The sequence below is a fragment of the Lagopus muta genome, chromosome 2 (assembly GCF_023343835.1).
Source record: "Lagopus muta isolate bLagMut1 chromosome 2, bLagMut1 primary, whole genome shotgun sequence".
NCBI lineage: Eukaryota > Metazoa > Chordata > Aves > Galliformes > Phasianidae > Lagopus > Lagopus muta.
Genome location: NC_064434.1, coordinates 16,493,951 through 16,521,616, shown reverse-complemented (window position 1 = coordinate 16,521,616; position 27,666 = coordinate 16,493,951). Strand labels below are relative to the sequence as shown.

The window sequence follows — 27,666 nt, the reverse complement described above, 5'->3', positions numbered from 1 at the left end:
ATGTTATCTATGTGAATTCTTTGCTTAGCAAATTGTTATTTTAAAAAATCTGTATTATTAACTTCTATTTCTGAATATTTTAATCTCTGCATTTCTCTTTTTTTCTCTGTGTTACACCTTTTCTACTTATCCTCTTTCCTATGTTATTAGCACCAGATTCTCCTCCTCTTCCTCCTCAGTTTATCATTAAAATTCCTAATAACAACATCAGTGTGGTTTCAAAAAGAGATGAAGGCTGTAGAGTTTGTTACTGATCAATATTGCTTTGTAATATGAATGATCAACATTTCCTTCCAAAGCTTAATTCAGAAAAATATGATTCAGTCAAATATGTAATGTTACTGGAAAAATGTAGTTTTCTTGAGGAGTGTGCAAAACTTCAGTTCAATTTGATCTGGGTTCTAAGTTTACCATGACTGCAGATCTCCACAGCCTGGGAGCAATGCAGGACCTCCTGCTCTGAAGCAAAGCATCACTGTACAAACTCTGAGCAAGAGGAAGGCACCGGGTCATAATGTATATCTGGGGCTCCCAAGAGAGATAACAGTGACGTTTCCTGAATTGAACTAGGTGATATAACAATACAAAAACAGTATGTTTCTATTCCGTGGCCACTGGAAGTGACTAATGATAGACTTTATTGTAGGGAAATAATTTCATATTTGAAACAGTCTTAACCCTTGAACTGTAGTTGAATGACCTGACTGTGATCAGTGCTGGCCAATCCTCTCTGTCCAGTGTGATTATAGTGAGTAAGGGCTGTTACTCTAGAAGCCCAGATTTAAATGTAAGTTATTTTGTTTTCTTGGGGAAACCAACATTAGCCATTCTGAAAGCCAGAGCTGGGGGCACATAGGGCAGAGACAGAGTGCAGGTGGGAGGTGAATATGCTAACCTGCTCTCTGAAAGCAAACATCTTTAGGATTGGGCCCATATTTTCCAAGCTCAATTCTCAGGAAAACTAAAAAGGCTTATTCTGTATTACAAGAAAATTCATACTTAGTGAAGCCACTGAGTTTGTCTATATTTCTTCTACCACAGCAATCTTGCTGTAAATGAAAACTTGCATCCGATGAACACCAAATAATGGATTTTCAAACTAGCACTGAAATGGAAAAGATCATTCTGGGTAAGACTGGTGTCTAGATAAAATGTAAATTCAATCACTCTGTGAAGTGATTCTGAATAATCAGAAATGCACACAGTCACTAAAATGCATTACCAGAACAACACAGAAATGGAACAGCATGGCAATATTTTTTTCTGCTTAAGGATAGAAGTGGCTAGTTCTCTCAAGTAATAATTCTTTTTCAAGATAAAACTGTTAGTGGGGTAGAGGGGAGGAAGGGAAGAAAAAGAGAAAGAGAGAGAGAAAGAGGGAGGGAAGGAAGGAAGGAAAGAAGGAAGGAAGGAAGGAAGGGGGGGAAAAAAAAAATCATGCTTCCATTGGGTTGACTTTGATTCTGATCTTCACCCCAGCCCAAAATGGAATGATTGCATTGTACAAACTGTCTTTTCAAACATGAATTTCCTGTGTACATATTCATTTAGTCTCAAGGCTGCATGGTGTCAAATTCACAGGTTAGTAATCAGGAGGATTTTATGACCATTCCTGTTTTGTCAGGATCATTGTTGTAGCCTTAGATAAATTACCTTGCCTCTGAGTCAGAACTTCCAATAAAAGCTTTGGTTCATTTATGCCTAAGTTACCAAATTAAGAACACAGAGAGAAATCTGAATTTGAATATAGTTGATCAACTGCTCCCATTCTTCTCATTTGTGAACCAAATTCCTTTTCCATCAAATAAAGTCCATCCTTAAAATCTATTTATCTTCAATGTAGACATAAGGATGTTGTGTGGAACCATGTCAAAGACCTTGCAAAAGTCCAAGCAGATGACTTCAGTTGCCTTTTATTTGTCCACTGGTGATGTAATTCCATCTTAGACAGCCACCAGATTGGATCAGGCATGGTCTCCCCTAGGTGAAGTTGTGCTGACTGTTTCAGGTCACCTTCTCGTCTCATCCTCCATCATGTGCCTTAACGTCTCTTTCAGATGGCCCTACTCCATGACTTTCCTAAGCAAAGATAAAAGCTGACCAGCTCTGTAGTTTCCTTTTCTCCTTTTCTTAAAAATGGGAGGGATTATTTACCCTTTTTTTTTTTTTCTTTTTTTGTTTTTTCCCCAGTCACTGGGGACTAAAAACCTATAGCAGAGGATGGTTTCGATCCATCGACCTCTGGGTTATGGGCCCAGCACGCTTCCGCTGCGCCACTCTGCTCTCTCTACTTGGTGATAATAATTCCTTAATGCAGCATCTGGCTTGGCATGAGATATAAACTACTGTGCAAATTGCAAGTACTGTTAATTATCATTTTCTAGTTTATCATTGAGCATTTTGGAAAAAAAAAAAAAAAAAAAAGAAAAAAAGAAAAAAAAGAAAAAGCCTATACAATAAGCTATAATAAACACTTTTTATTTGCTGCTATGACTTACAATTCCTATTGCAGCGAAACAGAAAAATAAGATCAAGTCTCAGCTGACTTACAAAGATCATTAGCAACCATGTCTTGTATGCAAGAGCTGGATTCGGGCCATGCTGACATAAGACAATCAGTTTTCTATACTTGCAGGATGCTGTAATGAAATGCCTGATTTGATGAAGTTAGAGGCATTATGATATTTTCATCGTTGTGTAATAAAGCATCAGGAAACCTTCAAGCCTCTGCTGTTATTGAATATCTTAGTGGCATTATTACTAGCAGTGTACAGATAGGAGAAGGGGAAGGAGAGGGAGGGAGAAGTATGGGCAGTTTGGGCTCTTGGCTGGAGGTGAACAGTCTTTTCCAAATTAATATGTTCATCACCATCACAACACGATTGGTACAGCCAGGGTTTTGCACGCAGCTGGGACTTCCTGCTTTATTTCAGAAATAAGAAATAGTAGATGGAAAAATGAAGTGATTTGCAATTCTACTACAAAGCAATGATTACTAGAGTGGCATGCTGTTTTTTTTGTTGTTGTTGTTTTTTGTTTTTTGTTTTTTTTTTACAGTTACCTATTTTTGGTGAATACGCAGTCATTCAGTTGGATATTCTTTTAGGATCTGAAAGAACACACCATAATTTTCATAGAAATTAGTAATGTACTTAAATATGCATGCACATTTGCATGCTATGCAGAGTTTTAAGGATATTATCCAAATATGCAACAAATTAATATAAATGGAAAACTAAAATCATTACCAACTGAAGTGTAGCTTTCTCTGAGTCCCCAGTCACAGTCAGCATTTTTAATTCATTCCTGTGAATTCAGCAGGGCTTTGTGTAGGAATAAAACAAACAAAATTTCTATGTGCTTTCATTGTTTAGCTACTGTAGAATTTCTTGTGTCTGCTGATATTATTTATTACTAGGAGGGCTGTTTGTTTGTTTTCCATTTGGAAAAAAAAAATGCAACAAAGCATTTGTTAAATTTATTTCTTTTTGAAACAATGGCAGCAGAAAGATTTACACAGGCATAACAAAACAAGCACGTAAGGAGCTTTTTAAAGAAATTCATATAATCTTTTTCCTCTGATCATATATAGCCAATAGGAATATTACATGGTTTGTTTCTTTGTTCAGCAGTGAAGCTCTTGCTTCCCTCCTCACTGTACAGCTGTTGCGCTGCTTTCCCTTGCACAGTGCCAGCTCAAGCCCAGGCTTAGAACTGCCAGCAGGAAAAGTGTCCTGAGGGAGAAGTCCAGGCATCCTGAGAAGTGCAGAGACCAAGTTTTTCCAAGCAGAGCTCTGCCAAGAGCGGGCAGAAGCAGCTCACACAGGAACACAGCCAGGGCACCTGGTAGATGTGCCCGTGCATCACCCCAGTGCTCTCACACACTAAGAAGCACTGCGAAAGCAAACCTTGGAGTGGTTCCCCGGTGGGTGAGACTCCTGGCTGACCCAATAGAAGAGGTCACGTTGTGGTCACTCCATTGGGTATGTCCAATCACACTATTAGGGAATGATGTGGGTCCAAGCAGCACTTAGGGATGGATTTTCTTCAAAGATGCTGAATTTTATAGAATTGTATTCGCTGTGTGCGTCCTGTAATGAAAACTTCCTCGTGTATGGGCTGCAGAGGGCTTCTCTGTTGAGTATGGGAAACAGGAATCTGATCAGCAGGACAACAGTTGGGATGGAGACTCAATATCTTCTCTGCACGTTACACTGTTGCCTCCTTCGAGGCATTGAAACCAAAGAAAATACTTTGTTTCTATTTATTAGGCTCAGATGTTAATTTGTTGAAAGCGGTGATGCTCCGCTGTTCTTTAGTGGGGAGAAAAAGGTAAATGATAAATCTGCGTGTGTCTTTTCAGCTGCTTTATATCTAACAGGTACACTGGTGTGGTCATTGTTACACTTCTGTTGTGTCACTGCTACATTCTCAAATTGTGGAAAGCCTCCCGGCTTGAATAAACGTTAAATAAACTAAAAATAAGAAACAAAATGTATGTAATAATTACAATTATCATTCAAGACTTGATAAAGAGACGACGTAAACATATATCATAAAATTGAGTATGTAATAAATCCTGGATGACTCATAAATAGTTTCCACCTGAGGAGATTAACTGGCACACATATGAGTGTGAAATATTATACAGTAAAACCTGTGTGCCCTATGAGACTACCCTAGGGTACCGACAAATACTTTACAACATCAAATTACCCATATTAAGCAAACTGGCTCTGCAATTTAACCAGAGATGGTTTATAATTGGTTCAAGGTACAACACTTTTTCCTAAGAGACCTGCTAAAACACTGTGGATTTCAATGTCTGCGGGCCAACAATACACATTTATAGCATTATGAATAAGCTCTGCCTTTATGAATTGTTCTGAATTTTGTGGAAGATTTCTATCATCACACAACAACGAACAATAACAAGAACAGCAACAAGAACAACAAAAAAAGCTGTTAAAAATAATTGCTTTCTTTTTATTTCCACATAGTTTGCTGGTGAATATTCCATTAAAACAAAGCTAAAACAAAAATAATTTTAATTTACACATCGAATTTGCATATTTCAAGTTTTCAGTAGAAACAGCAAAACAGTTGTATTTAAACAGGCTTAGCAACAGTAATTTCTGATAGCAAATAACTGCAATCTGATCTCTTATGGTTTCTCTTCATATTTTTTTCAAGTGTAATTGTCAGACACTTCCAATAAGAGATGCATCTCTTCTAAATTGTTCTCCTGCCCTGAAAAGTGATTTGATAAAAATGGCACTGGGGGCTCCAGATTCATTATCTCACTGATTTTCCTACCCAATGAGCTCAGTTTGCAAGTAAATTTCTAACTGCCAGCTGCACAAACTCAGCCTGAATCCTGGATCCCTTCCATCTCATGCATCACCACCAGTAATAAATATCCCGTATGCCAGAGTATGCCCTCTATGGCATCTGTGCAGTCCCAGTGCCATCCGTGAATTTGCACAGGTGTTGCTGGGGGCAGACGTTCAGCTCAATTGGGTTACGCACAAGTGGCTGAGGAAGTGATCTGTCAGACAGAACTGCTCCTGCCGCAGTGATCTGTGGGATGAGAGGGACCCAGTCTGACTCGCAGAGCCTGGGAGATGGATTAGTCTCACAAATAAGGAATTATCACGTCTTGAAAGCAAAAACCCTAAAGGAGTCGCAGTGAACGTGCAATATCCCAGCACGATTTGCTGTGCCATTTCTTAGAGCCTGAATGGTCCTGATGGTCCCGTAGCATATGTAATACTCAAGGAAAACGTTTGGAGGTCTTTTGATGTGTTTTTTCGTTCTTCTTTTTTTTTTTTTTTTTTTTTTTTTTTTTTTTTTAATAGGTCGCACTCGGAGATGAGGATGACATTATTAAAAGCGCTAATATGTTTTAAAATATCTCCCCGTTTAAGATCAACGGGCTGCGAAGAAACGGCCCATCCATGTTGCCTCAGAGGAACAGCACTGTTTCCCAACCGTGTTTTAGCAGGTGATTGCCGAACAACAGCCTACTTTAGGATGCTAGACTCTAACACCCTGAGTCAATCCCAGCCCTATACAACTTATCCGGTGAGAATCTGGTTGCTAACTGCTGAATTTGTAGCTCCCGGATTGTTTCAGCTTGAAGACAAAACACACAATTTCCTTCCCGGGATATCTTTGTTGATTACCTTTTAAAAACAATGGTCGAAGTGGAAGGCCAGATCCTGCACTCTGCACCAGCCTGCCAGAGAACCATCCTCACCACAGGTCTCTGCTGCAAGTGACAAAATAAACATTTTGTCACACACAAAAGAATCAAGGTTAAATATATCTGGATACCTTAATCTGTATTTAGGTGTTAATGTAAATTGAGTTTATTTAGATTTTGACCAGGCTGGTAATCTCAGACGATCACTCCATTTCAGTTAAGTAAGTACACTTCTCCCCTCTTCTGAAACTCAGCTGTTACACCGGGCAGTTCTGGGTGACTACATCCCCTCGTTTTCAAAGCAGTCTGTGTGGAAACGACAGCCCTTCACAATTTCAGTTTCAGGAGCATTGGGGTAGCAGCTAAAAGGGCAGGAAAGGATTCCATCTCAGGTGTAACACCTCTGCTCAGAATTCCTCACTTTTCTTATAAAGGCAAAACTCTTGACATTGTAATTCTGTTTTCCTGCACCCTGAATTTACAGTTTGTGATTCCACCCACTTCCCTCACCCTGCAGAAAGAGACTATGCTTTCTTTACACTTCCCTCGAAGTCATCTTGGGTTCCCCAGACAAAAATCCACAGCACATTTCAAAATAAGCATGAAACAAAAAGTGCTGCATCTGTTTAACGCTATTTGTCTTCAGACAGAGTACAGTAAAAATCCTGGCTTTTTTCATTTACTCTCCTCATTTGGTTGTCAGAGCCTTGAACAGTGTCAAGTCTGTCACCTGTCTCATAGAAACATTAATCCCTTCTCTTTTTCAAGCATCATTTGGGGCAGAGGTAAGCACATAAGGCCACATTCAAAAGGCCTATGCATCTGCACAATGTATTTTCTTCTGCCCATCTACCAGCCTTGTCAACTTCTACTCTGAGAGACCTCAGTGCTTTTATCAACATGATACATTCACACCTCTCCTCAAACTGGAGCACTAGGGAAGATGATTATTCATTTGAATTTCAAAAGAATTAGTGGGGTGTTAACAGCTCCACCCCAACAGGGAAATACACCTATACTCTTACTAAACTGTTTTTAGAGCAGGAAATTATTTCATTTTAACACTAGTATCTACTAATTTGTGTACATCTTTTAACTAGATTTTTGAAGTCAAGATATTTTTTTTCTTGAGGGTAGCTGTCATTTATTGGTCTGCTTTCAGCTACATTATCTTCCCAGTACTATCCTTCAAAATAAAACAAACAAACAAAAAGTCAGAAAATAACACTAACAAGCACGAGGAAACAGTAATGCTATTCATATTTAAAAGATTGCTATGAGGAAAAACTGAAATGCTGCCAACATGCCTCAGAATATGAGATATACTGGAAAAAGAGAAAAATAGGATTTATGGAAGTTATGTGAAGTCCATGGTATTGATACGCTTCCTTATAGGGACACAAATGAAGGAGAAGAAACATCCCAGACAAAGTGCTGTAATGACATTATGAAGGAGATGGGACTGCCCTGGATTCAATCCACACTGAAGCTTTATTAAAAGTGATCTCTCCTCATCTTAGTGCGTTAAATGTCAGATTGTGTCACCCTGGAGGAAGAAGTCCTTACCATCTAAATGAATCTTATCGTTATTGATAACACCATCACAAGTCTTATTAATATTGACTACATAGTTTCCACAGGAATTGGTTGATTTTTTTTTTCTAAAATAGTTTACAGCTCTCAGAAAGTGCTAGTTTGAAAAAAAGAAGAAAAAAAAAAAGCAGAATTTGATGAAATTATATTGTTCTTATTCTTTTCACAGGGGATCAAGGGAACATTCCACTTTCATCAGCTCAACTTTTACACAATTAAGTGACATAATGAAGTCTCACCCATAGGGTGGGAAAGCAACAACAAGTTAAAATCTTCTGGTGTGTTTCATTTTGCAAACCTACACCAAAGTCTCCTTTTATTTCTAATTGGATTTACAGCGCATGTAAATCCATGGAAATTCATTGATAATCTGAATACTGGCATTTACAGAAAAAGCACTACAAGGAAATGATTATCTAAGACTCTTGGTACCCCAGTAACATTTAAGTAACAGCATCTCAGCAGCAGAGAGCTGTCCTCCCTGGAGGCAGGCAGCCAGCTACATGTCTCCTGGGACCCTTGCCTACATCATCATTTGAGAAGCCTGTTCTTACTCTGAAGCTCCTGTCACACCAATGGCCGTACAATGTGCCCCATCTGAGCAGTCCCAAACTGGCCATGCACTGCCAGCAGCCCTCCCAGATGGACCACAGCTGCGCCATCATCCCAAGCACTCCCAAAGGTGCTGCACCCTCTCCTCACATGGCATGCCTAAATAATAATATCTCACAACAGGCTGAGAGTCCTGCCACACATTTTTTTTCTGTTTTACCTCCTACATCCCTAAGGATACGCATTATTACAGGGCTACACTGTAACACTAGATACAGTCACAAGAGGAGAGGTGGCATCAAGACTCTGAGGAGAAATCTCTCCAGGGTGTCCTCATGGTGAGGTAGAGCAGTATTTTTCACACCCATCTTTCGAAGGAACCTTCTTGAGTGACGCCCTTCCCCTTCCCTCAGCAGGACACGACACCGTATATCTGCCTCTTAAGGCATGGTAACCACGATGTATCCACAAAGATAAAAGGCAAAGGATCCTTTTTGTCCTTCCTTTAACCGCACCAGTCACATCACAGCCCGGTGATATCACGGTCACACCATCCAAATACATTCATTTCGTTGTGGTTTGAGGAAAACGCACCGCTATGCTAACTGAAGGCTGATTTAGCACGGGGCTGCAGCCCCGTTAGTAGCAGTTCGGTGCGTGCTCTCAGCAGGGCCCGTCCCGTGCCCGCCAACACGCCTGCGCCCAGCCAGCAGCCCTCACAGAACTTACTAAACTTCTGCCTTGCTGATAACCGCGAGCGGTAGCTTGGAAAACGCAACGGGACCCGCAGCACAGGATGCAAACTCGTTTCCATCACAGGTTTTGCAAAGCGAGATGCCCACAGACGAGCACACCGCCCGTTCTGGATCTCACAGGTTCGGTGGTGGAACTGCAGAGAGCGGACCGGGGGCGGGTGTGATCTCTGGGGGCCGCGGGTGGGGGGCGGGCGGCGGACCCCGGCCGGGCGGACAGGAGGGAGGGCGGCAGCGGCGAGGTGCAACGGCTGCGGAGCTACAGCTCCCCCTGCCGCTGCCGCTGCGCGGGGCTCCGCGGCTTCCTAAGGGGAGCCGCCACCGCCGCCGTCGCCAACCCTTCCCCGCGGGACGGCAACCGGCAGCTGAAGGCCGAGGGCAGCAGGCGCGGCCCCCCGGGGCCGGGGGAGCAGGAAGGGGCCGGGGAGAGAGCGACGAAGCCGGGAGCCGGGCCCCTTCCCCCACCGCCTCCCGCACAGGGGGGTGTGTCAGCGCGGCGAGAGAGGGGGATGGGGAGGAGGGAAGCTGATAAAGGCGGTGGGCTGGGCGACGGGCGGGGCCGCGCGCAGCCATTGGCCGTTGCGGGGAGTGATGTCACCCATATGAAACGCTGATAACGCGTCGGGTGCGGAGCCGCGAGTTTTGCAGAAGGGGCAGCGCGCGCGGCGGGGCTAGGCGGGCCGGCGGCGAGGCCGGGGCAGAGCGCGGCGCCCAGCACAGCCCAGCCGCGCCCAGCCCCAGCCCGGCCGTGCCGAGCCGTCCTGCGCTGCGGGCGGCGGTCCACCGGCCGGCGGTACGGTACAACGCAGCGCCCGGCTCGCAGGGCAAGGTGCGGCGGTGGGAGGGGGCGGCGGTCGGCGCGCAGCGGAGCGCCGTGGGGGAGCCCAGCGATGGTGCAGCAGGCGGAAAGCGCGGAGAGCGAGAGCAACCTGCCCCGGGAGGCGATGGACACCGAGGAGGGCGAGTTCATGGCTTGCAGCCCGGTGGCTCTGGACGAGAGCGATCCGGACTGGTGCAAAACGGCGTCGGGGCACATCAAGCGACCGATGAACGCTTTCATGGTGTGGTCTAAGATCGAGAGGAGAAAAATCATGGAGCAGTCGCCGGACATGCACAACGCGGAGATCTCCAAGCGCTTGGGCAAGCGGTGGAAAATGCTGAAGGACAGCGAAAAGATCCCTTTCATCCGGGAGGCGGAGAGGCTGCGGCTCAAGCACATGGCTGATTACCCCGACTACAAGTACCGGCCCAGGAAAAAGCCCAAAATGGACCCCTCGGCCAAGCCCAACGCCGGCCAGAGCCCCGAGAAGAACGCTCCCGGCGGCGGTAGCAAGAGCGCCAAGAGCTCGGGCAAGAAGTGTAGCAAGCTGAAGGCCGCCGCCGCCTCGCCCCCCAAGCCCGGCGCCAAAGCCGCACCGCACGGGGACTACGCGGGGGACGAGTACGTCTTCGGCGCGTTGAAAGTCAGCAGCAAGGCGGTCAAGTGCGTCTTCGTGGACGAGGAGGAGGAGGACGAGGAGGACGAGGACGAGCTGCAGCTGCGGATCAAGCAGGAGGCGGACGACGAGGAGGAGGACGAGGAGCCGGGCCCGCAGCAGTTACGGCGGTACAACGTGGCCAAAGTGCCGGCCAGCCCCACCTTGAGCTCCTCGGCGGAGTCCACCGAGGGGGCGAGCCTCTACGAGGAGGTGCGGGGCGCGGCGGGCGGCGGCAGACTCTACTACAGCTTCAAGAACATCACCAAGCAGGGCCCGCCGCCGCCGCAGCCGCCCGCCGGCCTCTCGCCCGCCTCGTCCCGCTCCATCTCCACCTCGTCGGCCGGCAGCGAGGAGGCAGACGACCTCCTGTTCGACCTCAGCCTCAACTTTTCGCAGCACGGCCACGCCGCCGCCGAGCTGGGGGCGGGGGCCGCCGCCGGCAACCTCTCCCTCTCGCTGGTGGACAAGGATCTGGACTCGTTCAGCGAGGGCAGCCTTGGTTCCCACTTCGAGTTCCCCGACTACTGCACCCCGGAGCTGAGCGAGATGATCGCGGGCGACTGGCTGGAGGCCAACTTCTCCGACCTGGTGTTCACGTACTGAGCGGGCGGAGGCGGCGACAGGAGCGGCGGACGCCGGCGGTGGTGATGGTGGTGATGATGATGATGCTTAAAAAAAAAAAAGTCTTCTTTTAAAAAAAAAAAAAAAATCCTGATGTTAGTTCCGAGCCCGGGAGTTGTGATTTTTTTTTTTTAAATTTAATTTTTTTTTTTTTTGTTACATTGGTGATCACAACAACAACAGCAAAGGCAAATGGGACTGGGGGAAAAAATGCTACAGAAGGCGCTGTTCGAAGCTTGGCGGTCTCTGATGGAAGGCTGGAAGATGGTCTGCGAAGAAGTCTTTTGGCAGCACAACTGTTACTCAAGGGGGTTTGTGGATTTTTTTTTTTTTTTCCCGTGAGAGATCTTAAAAAACTGTTCTGATTTTTTTTTTAATTATTTTTTATTTTCTCTGAAAGGGACCATTGCAACTCTTTTTTTTGGAGGGAGAAAACTGATGTCTTCTATGCATCCGATTCTTAACAAAGCTGCAGGGAGCTTGAAAAAATGCAGACTGTACAAACGCTTACAAATAACTGAACTGACTTAAGATCAGAGTTTACTTTTCAGATCAAATTGTTTATGGTTTTACAAATGTGATTTCTACTTGCCAACCTTTTTTTTTGTAACTTGTTCCCTTATACCTCCTTGATTGAATACCAGACAGCCTAGACCTCAGTACAAAAAGGTATTGAAACATTTTTGATACATAACAGACCTCAGTCTTTTTTAAAAATTAATATATTTTCAGGCGTATTTTTGTACAGTGAAAAGGGAACATTCTTGCTGTGTTTTTTCAGTAAGACTTTTCAGGCACTTCTTCCCTTTTATTTTCTTTTTTTTCCTCTGTTTTTAGCATGCAAGTTTGTTGGTACGTTACGTCCTGGTTTTAAAAGGATTAAAATTAAAAAAAAAAAAAAATAATCCTTGCATCTAAAGGCCTTGTGGTTTAAAAAAAAAGGAAAAAAAGAAAAGAAAAAAAAAAAAAGAAAAAAGAAAAGAAACAAACACTTTTTTTTTGTACAGCTATAGTTCAGATTTGTTCAATATTTGTAGGTAAAGATTTATTGAAAATGGTGATATAGACCTCAGAGCTGTTATCTTAGTTTAAAAGATTGTATATGTACTGTACTATAGTAGGACTTTATGTATCTCATACGCTGTGATATGTGGATGGGGCCCCAGATGGAAGGTATGAAACTGGATTCTCGATTTTAGCAAAAAAAGAAAAAAGAAAAAAAAGGCACATAGTTAAAAAAAAAAAAGTTTCTCATGTTGTGCAATATAATCTAAAGTACAGACCATCTGCATATTTTGTAGCAAATGATGACAAAAGCAGACTTGTGCACTGTCAACATCATAGCCTGTTTTTTTTTTTTTTTTTTTTTAATGCTGAAAGTCTGTATCTTGACAATTTTAATAAATCAGCTGGAACTGATAGAAACTCGTATCGCTATTAGTGTCTGTAGAATAACGCTGGAGATGCCGTGATGTCACCCCTCGCCTCGGAGGAGCGGTAGCTGCAGGCTGTTGTGCATGACCCTAGCTAGGGGGAAGGAAAGAAGGACTCGGTGCCTTCAGCATTTTTTTTCCCCGACCCCTTTCCCTCCGCGCTCCCATCGGGCAGGGCCGGGATGTGCCGGTGCGGAGCGGCCGTGGGTTCGCCCCGCTCCGTGCCGGCTCCCCACCGCTGTCCAGGGAGCGGCCCGGCCCTCCCCGCATCCTGTTGCTGGGGGCATGGCGGGGCCCGCTCCCCACCCCAGGGCGGCTCCCCCTTTCTGTGTTGTTTTTTTTTCCCCTTCTCCCCGTTTTGCTGAGCCGTGCCGCGGGGATGCTTCGTGCCCGCATCTCTGTCTTCGGGCAGAGCTCAGCCAGTGGAGCCCCTCCGGAGGGGCGTGGGAAATAAAGGGGGTACGAGCTTCTGCTGTAGGCGAGCAGACTTCGGCAGTGTGCGCTTCTGGAGATCTTTTTTTAATTTTATTTTTTTTTTTCCTTAGGAGCCATCAGATTTCAATTGCCCTTTCTGATGGCAGCAAACAGATTCACGAGGTGGAAGTTTGTTTCTTGAGTAGTTTACTTTTTATCTGATAGGCATTGCTATTTTTTTATTTTTTTTTCTCCACTTATTACTGATCCAGCTGTTTACAGGGACAATTCACTGTGCTGGTATTTTGGTGGCAACCACTGCTACAGGCTTTCAGACTTGCTGAAATGAAAATCCTGCATACACATTTGTAAGGCATAATAAAACATAACATTGAAACCTGCATGCATGTTATGTTTAATCAAGGACAACTCTTAGGCATTTAAGTGGTGAGATATCTTACTTTAGGTTAGTTAAATGAACTGGTAGTAAAATGATTAATATAATCTGATCTTTCTAATAATAATAATAAAACACTCATGATTCTAAATAAAAGTTGTTTGGCCTAAATCTTTGCTATCAGAAAAAAAAAAAAAAAAGATATAGCATATCTGGGAACTCAAATTTATGTCTTGCATTGTGATAATTCTTTATGAGAAACTGTGTTTTAAAACAAACAAAATTACAATATTCAAGATATCCTTGGCAATGGATAGTCCTCAATAAAACAGAGTTTCTTGAATTTTCAGTTTTTGGTCTCAACTGATTAGTGTGTTCTCCATGTAATTAACTTAGAAATCAGATTGAAAACAAATGACATTTATCTCTTCTAAGGCAAAAGAGTGAAAGAAAATAGATGCGCTGAAGTGCTGTAACCTAGCCATTCACTACCCTGCTATTAAAGACCCCTTCTCGGGCTAGGGCGATGGAGTAAGTTGATCAGGTTCTAAGTCTTAATACTGAGCCAAAATTCTCTTAGTAATTCTTCTAGCTATCATGAGAACGTGGGGGCTTTCTCTTCTGGCCCCTTTCTTCTGATATGCATCCTTGTTTGTTAAAGTAATAATAGGCAGTGTCATTAAGCATTTGTGCTTTACAGATGTTCAATGAGTTATGAATGATTATGGTCAAATATGGGCTGGATTTGGTTTGCATTGTAATAAGGTCTGTGTCTCAGCCTGCAGGAGTTTTGACTTGCATATATTTTTGGAAGATGTTTTTTTAAAACTACCATTTAAGATATTAGTCAATGATAACTAATGTAAAGGGTCCAAGTGTAGAGCAGTCAGGCATATTTTAAAAGAGCAACGGGTCTACTTTAGTCAAAAAGTGTAACACCCACACAGAAGTATATCCTTTCTTCTGGTTGGGAATGATACAGTTCTATATCACAGGAATATTTTGAGTGAAGGTGTATAGTGCAGGGAGATACTTTTTGTCTGGACAGTTTGACTTTCATTTACTGCGGAGTTTATTGTTGCCTATTGCTCAAGAACAATTTGGTGGTGGTGTTTTTAAGCCACCACGCTGTTAGGGCTGAATTGTGATGCTGTTGGATGCCTAAGCTCCTGCTGATTTCAATGAGAGTAAGATACAATCTTCTAATCAGGAAAAATAGCATCTGCTATTACTCTCATATTTTTGCTTTTGTCATTTCTAATAATATTCCTATCTCCAGCTCCTATTCCATTTTTAGTGCACGTAGAAATCTTTGTTGACCTGCTAGAGCAGTCCTGTTGCGGGCTTAATATCTCCCGTGGCATTTTTTGTCCACATTTTTTTGCATTTGTCTCCATACGATGCTATTCTAAGTGTACTAAGACTTAGTGGTAAGGAGAGAGAAGTGAGGTGTGGTTTTGGTTTTTTAGTGTGGAAAAACAGTTTGCTTTGTAACAGTAAGGATGTCAACTCAATGTAAAACTTAATCAAATATGGTGATTATTTTTAATTTCACTATGAGCATTTGTGTTACCATTTTCCCCCTTTGGTTGTTTTACTCCCTCCCTCTCTCTTTTACAAGAAATACACTTATGAAATACTTTCAATCCTTGAGGTGCAGTCTTTTATAAATGTGGTAGGAAGACTCATCCCAACCATCCTTTAGGTGCTACATGCTCTCTAGTTATTCACTGTCATTTAGATTAAACTTCTCCAAGTCTATTGAATGTGATTTGCATGCTTGCAGTCTGATCCTTCACTCATGCCTGTTTTAGGAAAGTGCAACTCTGGTGTTACAGTGAGGTACAACTGATGTGGGGTCAAAGTCAGGGCCTTATATGCTTTAAGTGTTTTGATATTCAACACAGCTCATTAAGTTACTTTATACAACTTCACAGTTGCTGCCTAGTAAGGCCTTAAACCTGCACTGTTGGCTTTTTTTGTTTTTTTGGGTTTTTTTGAAAAAATTCTCATTGAGCTTAATGGGAGTTTTTGCCTCAAGGGCTGCTGGCAGGATAGGTGTCTTAGTCTTCATAGCCTTCATTCGTATGCGTGGCCAGAACAACAACAACAAAAAAAAAGCAAAAAAAGAAAAAAAAAAAACAAACAAAAAACAAAACAGCAAAAAACAAAACAAAAACATAAAACCAACGAAGACTTAATTCAATGAGTTGCCTTACATTCCCCCTCCTGTACGGTTGTATTCCTTTGGTTTGGTTCCTTCTCCCTCACCCACATCGAAGGCTGTGATTGTTTTTGTTTTTCTTAATTTTTTTGCACACTACCTATACCAATTAACTGCCTAATTAGTTTTATCTTCTCTACATGGATGCAGTGAATTTGTAAGAGAATTTCACAAGCAAGTAGTTTTTTAGTGAGTTTAAAGTAAATAGAGTTTTAAAGACCTATTTTTATATTCAATATAAAGCACAAATGTGCAGAAAGTGTAGAATGACTTACAAAAAGGGAAACAAAAGTTCGTAATATTTCATGTATAAAAGTAATACCTTCTTTGGGTTGGGATTCTCTTAGAAAACCCAATACTTATGCCAGTGCAAAGATAGGAATATTTTAAAAACTCTTAGAAAATTGTGATTGACAGCAATTTCAAAGGAATGACTTCTGTAGATATGAGGAAACCCCTAAAGCAATATGGATAAGAAGGGGTGAATGGTTTTCAATGATGAACAACAACCTGGAAGTGTGAGAATGGAGGTTTCAATCCTTATTAATTAATCAATTTTCTTCTTTTGTGGTTAGTTGCAACATCTGGATTTTCTGTGAAGTGCAGTCTTGTAGGATGAAAAAGCCAAACTTCTAAGACCTGCAAATGCTCAGAAGCAGGTTTAATTTAGCATGATGTACTATTAATTAGGGGGTTTGGGTTTTGGTAACTCTCACTTTCAAGAAAATCGAGGTCCTGATTTACCACTTGAAGAAATTTGATCAACTATTAACGATTAATCCAGGAACTCCCATTGTCACAATTTGTTTTTGTTTCCATTGTCCTGCTTATCTCCAAAACCAACTTGCCTCAACTCCTGGCTAAACCAGGGAGAAGAGTTATATGCCATTGTTAGTTCATTTACAATTTGTATCTGGTTTTGCTCTTGTACATATGTTGGCGTTTTGGAGTCTTTACATAAATGCTGTGGTACTTTTTTTCTTCTTTTTATTTTTTGGTGGGCTGTTTTAAAATGGAGGCCTGTTTTCCAGTGTGGGACTTTTGATGGTTACAACATTTCAATGATGTTGCATGATGGCCACAGGTGGGGGAAATTGAATGTTTTAGAGCAGTTTTTCAAGCATGACACTTTTAAAATATGTAATTTCAAAGACTTTTCAAGGCCACGTGAAATTAGTTTTCATAGCCACTCCAGGTCTTGGGGGGAAAGCTGAAAAGTACTTTTGTTTAGAAGTCTGAGTGATGGTGGGGGGGAAACCTTTTCTTGAGGTTTTTGCATGCCAGTGCACAGCCTATTGCTGTGAGAGAAGGAAGATGGGAAGGCTGCTTGAGGCGATGCACTGGAGGACAAAGTGTTTTCTAGCACTAGAGAGAAAATGCATGGCAAAGTTTTGTCTTCTAGTAGACTATATAGCATGCAGAGTTTAGTATGTGTCAAAACAGTGTATGACATTGCTGTATCAAAGTTGTAAAATTAAGCATTATTTATTGAAAACTATGTATTTTTTTTGTAAAAACCTGATCACCTAGAGGATTAATATCAGTGACTTGTGCTAGTGCTACAAACTTAACCAGCTTCTTTACTACAGTACTTGATATGCAGTGTTAATGCTCAGGGTTGAAACCAGTCCACTCCAATGTCTTTTTTTGCAAGAGTTTTTAGATAAAGGAACAACATAATGCAATTGTTCAAAAGACTCTAATAAAATTGTGTGATCAATCTTTCTATGTGTTTTTATGTGGATCTTTTGTTTTGTTTTGTTTTCTTTTTTCAGTGTTGCATTTGGTAAATGCAGTTCAGCAATTTTAGCAAATCCATTCTTCATTCTGTGGGCACCCAAAGCTGCAAGTCAGTGGGAATGCTGTGTCTTTCAGAAAAAGAAAAACCAAAACACAACACAAAACCCTCAACAGATAGTTATGGTCAAGGCATAGAGGGTAAGTGCAGTTCTGGGCACATCTGAGAGACACCAAAACAGAAAATGAGTCAATTAACTTTTTTTCTTGGTTCATATTCTGGATAAAACAATATTTTATGCCAAGCATTTCAAATATAGCTTTAAATTTGATCATGACAGAATGAAATAAAATGGATTACGTGCCAGCAAACCCCATTTCTCTCTGTATCTTTTTCTATAAGCAATTTACCATCTAAATGTATTTTGGCATAGAAAAAAGAATCAATCTGTATTAAGATTCTAGTTATGAAAATGCTTTTATGAGAACCCTGTAATCAATTCTTGGAACTATAAAAAAAGGTGTTTTTAATGTGCTTATGTGGTGAAAGTTTGTTGTATATTAAATATGATTTTATAGAAACAATGGAGTTATATTGTTACGAATTAAAAATCTGCAATTAGCACATCTTTTGCTGAAACAAACCTTGAAGAGCTCCTGCCTGTAGACATATTCCCTTGCTTTCCCCAAAAAGTATACAAGGCTCTCTCCTGCTTGTATTTAATTTCTGTACTTCCTCAACTTATATAGGGGTGACAATATCAACTAGTAATAGCTTCGTTCCCATCAGGGTGGTTGTTGGTTCATATATACCCCTAGTATCTCAGAAATAATAGAAAAAATATTATCAACTTCAGCTGTAGCTCCTATAAACGTTTGCATTTGAGAAACATCAATTTACCATATCTAAGATTCCAGATCTTCTTGTATGAATCTTGAGCATAGCTCTTCCCATTGTCCCTGCTGTTATCACAGCAGCTGAATATATTTCTTTCTCAAAAAAACCAACCAACCAAACAAACAAAAAAAACTATTTACTAGATGACAAGTAATTATTTCTGTTTAACCTAACAAGTTTACTGAGAACGCTGAAACAACATTTATAATTTCAAAATTCTGTTCTGGTAGTATTTTTTGTGAATGGAGGTGCATGACTGATATGACATATAAGTTTGATTTGGATGCGTCATAGTAAGGATAGGAAATTTGAGGTGGTCATTCTAAATCAGTAAAATTAAGTCTTTATATACAGCCATCACACCACTGTCCTTCCTGTATTTATCAAAAGAGGTTTTAAAAATCATTTCAGAGATACTTAGAGGGGTTTGAAACACTGCAGTGAAAGTACATCATTTATATATTATATATTTCCTGTATCGTTTAAGGCTCAATGCATACAGCCAAAAGCAAACAATAGCAATCTTACAGATCAGAACTTGTCTCTATATCATGTCAAATGACTCTTGTTTTTGGTTCTTTGAGTCCAAACTCAGAGAAACGTCATAGCTTCACTGGAAAGTGGAATTTCAGTTCTTAATTATCAGGTCCTGCTAGTGCCAGAGGCCATTTCTGCATCACACACTAGGAATCCTTCCTATTCTGTGTTTGGAAGTGTTTTTGGATTGGTAAACCACATCCTAAAACTATCATTTTGGAGGCAATTGCCAGAGGAGTTGTCTCTGTTTTATATGGAAGGCAAGAAAAGAGCACGTTTGGGAAAGGAGGAAAACATTGACTTTGCATTTCAGGTTTGATTAGTATGATCTCAAGTTTGAGCTTTGCGTCTCATCCTAGAAAAGATGCATGAAAACATGAGGTGTAGTTAACACAGATCCACAAAGATATACAAATACATGTTATCCCCAAAATCTTGTAAGTTTTAAGGTATTCTTTCATGCCCTATTAAATTTTGCTAGAATAAAAAAAATCTGCCACAATATCACTATCTCCTGCTATAGAAAGTCCCAACACAGTTGAAGGATCTTATCACTTTCCCTTGAAATTTCATGTTTACACTTACTTGCATCTCTCTGACATTTACGTAAGCTAAATAATTTATGATAAATCACTTTTTCTGCCTATCACAAAATTCAGTTAGAAGATGATGAGTATCTTCAACCAAAATTGAGTCATATATATACTCTAAAACGTATTTGAAAGTCTTTCTCACTCAAGTCTTAATGTTTGCAAACGTAGAAAACATAGAATGGGGCACGATTCATTTGCAAGCAAGCGGAACTGCTCGTAAGAAAGGCTGTTCATAAATACATATAAAAAATAAAATTATCACTTGTATTTGTTACATTAAGTTTTATATACTAATGCAGCATTTTGGCATCTTGTATTGTCCTGCTTTTTGCTGGAGCAGTTGATTTTCATTATCATAAAAGGCTAAAAACAGGACACATATGCAAAGCTTGTTTCTCTAAGACATTAAATGTGAATGAAATTAAAACTCTGCCATAACATTATGAATGTTGAGATCACATTTTCAGGCCAGTACCAAGACTAAGAAGTAATTTTGGGTATAATCATCGCTTACACTCACACCTGGTCTTTACTTGATGAGCTGCTCTGCATGTCCTGCAGTTCTCTAAATCTCTGCAAAGCCTGCCCTGCCTTCACCTAATTTCATTCACCTTTTTCACTGAGGTTCACATTTTAGGCTCTCACACTTTTTAGAGATGAGAACCAATCTGCTCCCATAACAGTGCCACTGCAGTGCAAAGCCTTTCTTTCTCTTTCAAAATGTAGAAAAAAGGTGGAAAAAAACTCAAAACACTGAAAACTGCCTACTTTACATCCATTTCTGTCTCTAGAAACTTCTACTGCTGCCTGTTTTTGAGGCTGTGGACAGCCAGTGCCCAAACCCAACTCTGCCATCCTCAGCTGTGTGTGGCCATTCATCAGCTGTGGGTTCTCAGAGCCAACAGGTCTGCACACAGACAAAGTGATTCATCTGAAGTCAGCTACATTTATGAAAGCCATCTACTTAAACTGTTAAAATCAGCCATCCTGATTTTGTCTGAAGTGGATATGAATGATGGAGTATTAATGTCTGCAAAAGGGGAAATAGCAGTAATAATAACCAACCCTCTCCAACTCCCCCCTGATAACTGCCTGTTTAAAACTTGACCTTTCATGTAGCCATGATGACCTGAGACTTCTTCAGCCCCAATGAAAAGACTTTGGCCAGAAATTTTTGCACTTTTCCACACTTAAATATTGCATTTCAAACAAATAAGCAAACAAAATAATAAAAAGAACAAACATACTTTGCATATGGATGGAAAGTAATATACAGTGTCCAAAAATACAATGTCCAAAAAAAAAAACAACAGTGTATAAGTAAAAGTAAATAAGTATTTACAATAATTAAAGACACTGCAGGGCTATGGCGATAGGTCTTCAAATACACTTACTTTTGTTTTCCCTATTGCAATCTTTTTGGCAAATGTTCTTCCTTCAGCTTTTTCCTGAGTATGTACTTTGTATTTAAATGGATAGATGTGAGTATTTATATATATCACAGTCTTTCACAAGCATGTGCAATTAAATTAATTAAAGGAGGTGTTTGGTGTCTCTGACACCACACTCAGGACCTCACATCTCTATCTACTCAAGATCTCAAGGAAGTCCATGATTTTATTCTGATGACAGATGACAAATTCTTCCTACTGACATTGTATCCTGTAAGTAGAGCATCTGCTCAGGAAACAGAAAACACAGGGAAGATATAGAAAACACAGCTATGCTAAGAAGTTAAAACAGAGTCAGCGCTGGAACTCAGTTGTCTGCATTGTTAAATTGTTAGAAAAATCCCTGACACAGTTTTGGCTGGTGAATACTAGAGCTCTTCCAAAAAATCACTGGAACAATTTGGAAATTAGTATGGGCCAAAGATCATTCCCAATTGGCAGTTTGGATTCAGCCATTCTGTTTTGGAAAGTAAAAAGAGTTTAATAGCATCGATGTGGCCAGATCTTGCCAGCTGGCCTCAGCACCAGGGAAAAACCCTGGAGTAATTTACTGTTGTAGATGTAGATATAGGTTACAAACCTCACTCTGCAGGACATTGGCCATAAAGCCCATGTAGTTTTGGAGAATACCTTAGCCTTAATCTATGGATTGAAATGTAAATGTCATGATGCCAAAGGTAAATCAAAAAAACCACTTCACTTTTTTACTTTTACTGATCCACGCTTTGGACTGGGGGTGTATGGTGTAAATTCTACCATTGGTGCGCACCTGTTGCACTGACACAGGGTTTCATTTTTGATAGTAGAAGTGCACAGTGAGAATATGGCCACTGATTTTTTAAAACTGGATTTTTTTTTTATGGGATTTGGGGTGAGGAGAGTGCTCCTGCATCATGACAATTTATACTGTGGTGCCTTCACTCCAGGAATCCAAAAGCACTTTACAAATACTGTTGGCCAATTTTGCACTCCTCTTGTAGTCAAAACACCTACTGAAATCAATTGTAGAATCACTTCCATTGAATCTCCTCCAACTGTAAATCTGAGTGAGAATTTTATATGTAGAACAGCTGCAGAACTGAAGCCTCGAAATTGCTATTTAAATTATACATAAGAATCATACAGTGTATGTTCTTCTAGCACTCTAACAGATAGTTTAGACAATATTTTCATAAACTGCAGTCTTCGAAAAAGAAATCAATCCATCTGGACTGAATAAGAGAGAATCATTAAATATTTTCCCTATTTAAATATTAACATAATTTAATAAACTGGATTTAGTGTCCCAAAAAGGAAACACTCCCTCAATCAGTAGTATGATCTAACCGCAGTGATTACTCAATCTCAAAAAAAAACCTTGATTGAAACATGGGTGATTTCTCTCTCTCCCTCTTCGTTTATGTTTATATGTATATATATATAGATAAGAGATGAGGAGAAACAAAACCTAGGAAAGCATAAAGGAAGATTCAAGTTTCAGATTTTATTCACATTATACCTCTATTGGAATAAAACAATACATCTGCAGTGCACCAGATCTTATGTCTTTTCTGATGTTTAATGGTTTCCTGCTCCATGAAAGTTCCCCTGATATTATTTACAGAATAAATGCTATCTAGCTTTGAACAGAGGTGGGAGGATCTGCACCACAGACTGCTAAGGTTAGCGGGAAAAACAGAGCTGGATAGGCTTTCTTGGAGAAAAAAGGGAGAAAAACAAAGTTAAAGAAGCAGAGAAAGACAAGGCAGACAGATTACCTACAAAGAGTTGTCCACAGAGCCCTGTTCTCTCAGTACCTAAAACTGTGAGAGAGGCTGTCACAACAGGGTGATATCTGAAATGCCCCCAGCACTGGGATGCTGGCAAGATACCTTTACTGCCCAACCCGTCAGGATCAGCCCTGGCATTCTTGAGAATGGGCTTGCCCAGAGAACCAGCCAGCAAGATGTGGTGTTGCTGCCTGATGCCACCTTTAGCCTTATATGGGGCAGGTGGCAAGCTCAGTCCCCGCTTGTATCTCACTTGTAGGAGACCAAAGGGATGATGTCTCTGGAAGTTAAGGTTTAGATCCACAGAGGACAAGGATGAGGATATGCTATCCAGCATGCATTCTGGTATTCACAGTTGACTTCTCCTTGACCTCTGGGGGTGTTTGTGGGGCTTTGCTGCACTTTTTGAAAATGAGACTTTGAACCTGAGGACTGATCCTCCTGAATTTTCCTTATTTGCCATTTCAAGAGAGAACTTTGCTATGAAAGCTCATGAAAAATATGAAACATACTTTCTTTGTATAATAATGTCAGCTTGATACAGCTCTGCTGGATTCTCTTTTATCAGCTAACCAATGGAGTAGCAGCAGATTTCTTCCACTGTATCCAAGAGTAAAGAATTCAATTAATGTGAAAATACTTATTTACAGGCACACCCAGAAAGTCACTTTGTATGAAATTGGAGACAATATCTATCAAATAACAACCTGATATTGAATGAAGATTCCCACTACTGTAGGGATAGCAGGCTTAACCATTAGCAAGTTTCACAAAATGCTAATAAAATATTTATTTGGCTATTACTTTTCTTGACCTATTAGTTGAGTTCACTAATGGATTCAGGCTTCCCAGAGAGAAACTTACACATTTATTTGAAGCTTAGCTAGCTACTTTTCTCAGTGATGATACATGCATTTTTCTGCCACGTATATTTTTACTTTATGAAATCAGTAGTGTATATATATGTGTATATATAAAGTTATGAATATTTAAGAGGAAAAAAGTGATCAATTTTAATATCAGATATTTTAATGTGACAAAAAAAAAAAAGAGATATTCACCACGTTATCCAACAATTGATTCTTTTGGACATTGTATTAAAAATTAGGAACTATTTACTGTGAACTTCATATAAGGATGCTGTCTAATCAAATCTACACTCAAAATAAGTCTCCTTCTGTTATTTTTATTTATTTATTTATTTATTTCCCCAAATTCTTCTTTGAGAATCTTTTAATAGATCTGGACTCTGAGTTTCTCTGTACAAATTACTCTCATTCATGTCAGTGGCATTTCTGCAGGCAAGAGAAGTGGGATAGTAGAGCTGGTGTATATCAAGGAGGATTTTTTGATAAAAGATTTAGAAAATTCAGAATTCTTGTCCTTTGGTGCTTGAAAAGTCAAGTATAAAAATATTATTATGAAATACATTTTCTATTTAATTTATATGGACTATGGCTTAAAGCAGACATTTAGTTCTGGTTACACTTGAAATCTTGCATCTTAAACTTGTAGAAAAGAAAAACAGTTTTTGAAAGTTTGACTCCAATATGCATTCTGTTAGGCCTTGAAATAGAGGGCATATCTAGTCAGGACTGGGAGAATGACAATGAAACAAATATTTCCACCAACAAAATTGATGTTTTAGTTTTGCTAAGGAGCAGGCACCAGTTCTCAGCTCAGGGAAGTTAGCAGGGGTTGGAGGAGTTCTCCTTGCTTCCCTAGAGGTGCTTGTAACCCACTCAGCTGGGAGCTTAGCAAGTGGGGATGGAATTTTTCAGTGCACCAAAGGGAAAGAGTTCACCTCTAAAACTCAGACAGACATTCTAATTTTTTTTTAATCCTCCTAATGTCTGGTAGCTTTGCAATGTGATTCAAAGATTCGTGTATTTCACATATGTAATAAATAGAATCAAAAGTAAATAAAATAACATTAAAAATGTAAGTACTGACCTCTTACTGAGAAAACCAGACAGATATTTAAAACCTTTCCTTGTTGTTTTTTTTTCTTCTTTTTTTCCTTTGGGAAAGTAGGGGCAGAAGAATCTCTGTGTTTCTGTGTTGTTTGCCTTCTCCAGTCCTTTTCCTTCTAGCTTTATTGCACATTATCTCCATTTAGCTTGGATTGATTAACCTCTCTGCAGACTAGTGTTAGCCATCAGACATGGAAAGTACTATGAGAATATATGGCAAACAAGGCTTCAGTGAAAGACATAAGCAGAATACTTTGTCTTCTGTCTGAAATACAAGTAACAGAGAAAAACAACTTGAACATGGAACATTTTCCTTCCTTTTTCTATAAATGCATATTTTTTAATAGATACCTCAGCGACAACCAAAGCAAATATGAATGGAAACTATATGCACTGCTTAAGAGGAATGAGAAATAGTTGAGGGTGAGATACATTGCTGCCTTTTTCCCAGGGGGTAGCATGTGTAACACATGAGAAAGATGACATCATCCACAGAAGGTACAGATTCACAGACATACTATAAATAAATCATTGAACAAAATGAAGAACTTGCTGAAGAGAAAAGATGGAGTCTATTCTTAAATGTATTACTTAACTAATAATCTGGACCACCTACTAAGCTATTCCAGTTCCACAATTAAAGGCAATTAAGCATCTGAAAAGCCAAGGAAAAAGAATTATTGATATTTCTTTCTTTAGATTTACAGCTAATATTTTACAGAATGAAGCAAAATAAATCCAACTCTGCACTGTCCCTTTCATATTTCATTTTTACAGGGATATATATGACTCCAAAATTGCTCCAAAAGTAATGCCTCTGGTTTATCTTCATCGAAACTGCAACAGGTTTAAAGAGCACAATGACACTATTTGATAGAGCAAATTCTCAGCTACAAAACACTATTTTTCAACATGGTCACCAACCATTAGCTTGGCGTTTTGGCCAATGATGAACAAAGGCCTACATGCTGCACTTGTAAAAATCTGCATAGCCATATGGAAGGAAGCTTGCCTTCCTTACTGCTGTAACCACTGCTGAAACACACTGCCCATTGCCTCACTGTGCTCACATCAACTGTTTGGTCTCCACAAATGAGCACTGAAGAATGTCAGTGGGTGTAATTTTTTCTACATGGAGGAATTCAGTTCCACACCTTTGTTTCATACACACTTCCATGTCAGACATCATTGTGTCACACTGCCCCTCTGCTGCCATCTGTGACAAAGTAACAAATATAGTGGGATATTGGCAGGGAAGTTCACCCTCTACTGCCATACCACAAACATGCATTTCTGATATTGTGGGCCAAGATAATACAATAGGAAGCATTACTTTTAGAGTAGCTAAAAGTGCATGTCTGTGTGTGTATATGTGCATATGTATGTATGTTCAGCTTCAGCCTAGGGAAAGCAGGAGTCTGGGATTTCTAGTAGCTCAGAGCCAGGAGGACAAAAAGATGAATGAACTGAGTAACTGTTCAGCATGAAGTTACATCATCCTTAGTGTTCCTTCCTGGCAAGATTGTCTTTCTTAGAGGTGAGAGATGTGTCCTGAGCACAACCCTTGTGCTGGAGACTTGGACAGATCCTGCTCTGTCTGAGTTTCAACTGTGAGATCCATAGAGACTGGCGAAGGAAAAAAAAAATAAAAAATAAGTGCAGCAATATTGACTGTTTAATGGTTATCTGCATAAATTGTGGCAACTTCAAAGGAATGTGCCTTGCTCTTGGGGTGGAGAGCTATGAGATTCCTGTTTAAATTTAGTGCCTGTGGAAGTGCACTCATAGCCGAGGCCTCTGAGAATGCTCTGTCTCTTTTGCTGCTATTTACAGCGCCCGACCGTGGCTGCGAGCTAGTAAACGTAAAGATAAATTTGGATGCTTTTCTGAGTCGAGACCTTATGGACTGCTTTCCACTTGATCCACATATCTTGGTTACACTGGAGACTGAAGTTATCAAGGAAATGCCGGAATAATGAAATAAGAGGAAATTATTTTATTTTTCCTTTCTTTTTAACTTCGTTGTGCACCACAATGCCATTTTCTTTACAAAGCTTTCATCCCATCTTTTCTCTTTCATTTCACCCCCATCTTTCCTCTTTAAAGGCACACATTGAAAATGTTGAGCTCTATTCTCCCTCTTCCTTAGATTTTCATTTCATTTTTCTGTTGCAACTCTGTAAACTTAAAAACCTCTTTACATCTGGAAAAGTGTAAAACAACAGAAGAATGAAATTCTATAACTCTGTTACATTTTAAAACCTTTTCTCACCTTTGTGAGAAGTTATAAAGTGACAAAGTTACTGAGTTTCATTTTACTTTTTTTTTTTTTTTTCTCTTTACTTTTTCTGAAGTTGGGGAAGTTCTGAAAAGTTACAGAGTGTGAGAAAGAAAATGGCAAAAGCAAGAAAACGTCCCAGACCCTTTTCATTCATTTATTCATTTGGGAGTAAGACGAAACAAATAAACCAAAATAAAGCAGATAACAGAAAACAATTGAATGGGCAGAATAGAAGTGCTTTTAAAATCTCTCTCTATGTATTTGTTATTATTATTTTAAAAGCAAGTAGCTTTTTCACCACAAAATGTTTATATGAGAATACTTGTCAAGCTTTAACTGGCCTCTGTGGTACCAGGCAACATTCATAAGAAAATGAAGATATGATCTCTCCTGCAAAGAAATACTGTCCTCTGGATTTGATTCTTCTTGCCCATCCATGTCTAAATGACCCTAACTCCACCTACCTCTCTGCAGTGAGTTATCCATCAGTAAGCCATCAAACATGGAAAGTACAGTGGGAGTATATGGCAAACAAGGCTTCAGCGAAAGACACAGGCAGAATACTGTTTTGTTCTCTTTTATTTTGTTTTGGACAGAAGAAGATGGAAAAACTAAATAGAACGATACACGTGAGTCAGACTTGCATAGAAACCTAAAAATGATAAAAAGAAACATGAATCTGACATATAAGATGACTAGGAAGCAAAGAAGGAAAGAATAATAATTTTTAAAAGAGAGAGAGAAAACATGGTAAGAAA

General features: G+C 40.2%; 1 protein-coding gene and 1 non-coding gene across 2 annotated transcripts; one reads left to right on the top strand and one right to left on the bottom strand.

Moving 5' to 3' along the window:
* Positions 1-2,211: 2,211 nt before the first annotated feature.
* Positions 2,212-2,283, bottom strand: TRNAM-CAU (transfer RNA methionine (anticodon CAU)). The gene has a single exon. It is a non-coding gene; the product is annotated as a tRNA-Met (tRNA).
* Positions 2,284-9,815: 7,532 nt separating this feature from the next.
* On the top strand, positions 9,816-12,106 carry SOX11 (SRY-box transcription factor 11). The gene has a single exon (XM_048935931.1). It carries the CDS (start codon positions 9,993-9,995, stop codon positions 11,181-11,183), a length of 1,191 nt encoding a protein of 396 aa, XP_048791888.1. The 5' UTR covers positions 9,816-9,992; the 3' UTR covers positions 11,184-12,106.
* The last annotated feature ends 15,560 nt before the right edge of the window (positions 12,107-27,666 follow it).

Bases quoted from the DNA above. Each gene is read 5' to 3' on its own strand.
- SOX11 (XM_048935931.1), top strand. From the start codon at position 9,993: ATGGTGCAGCAGGCGGAAAGCGCGGAGAGCGAGAGCAACCTGCCCCGG.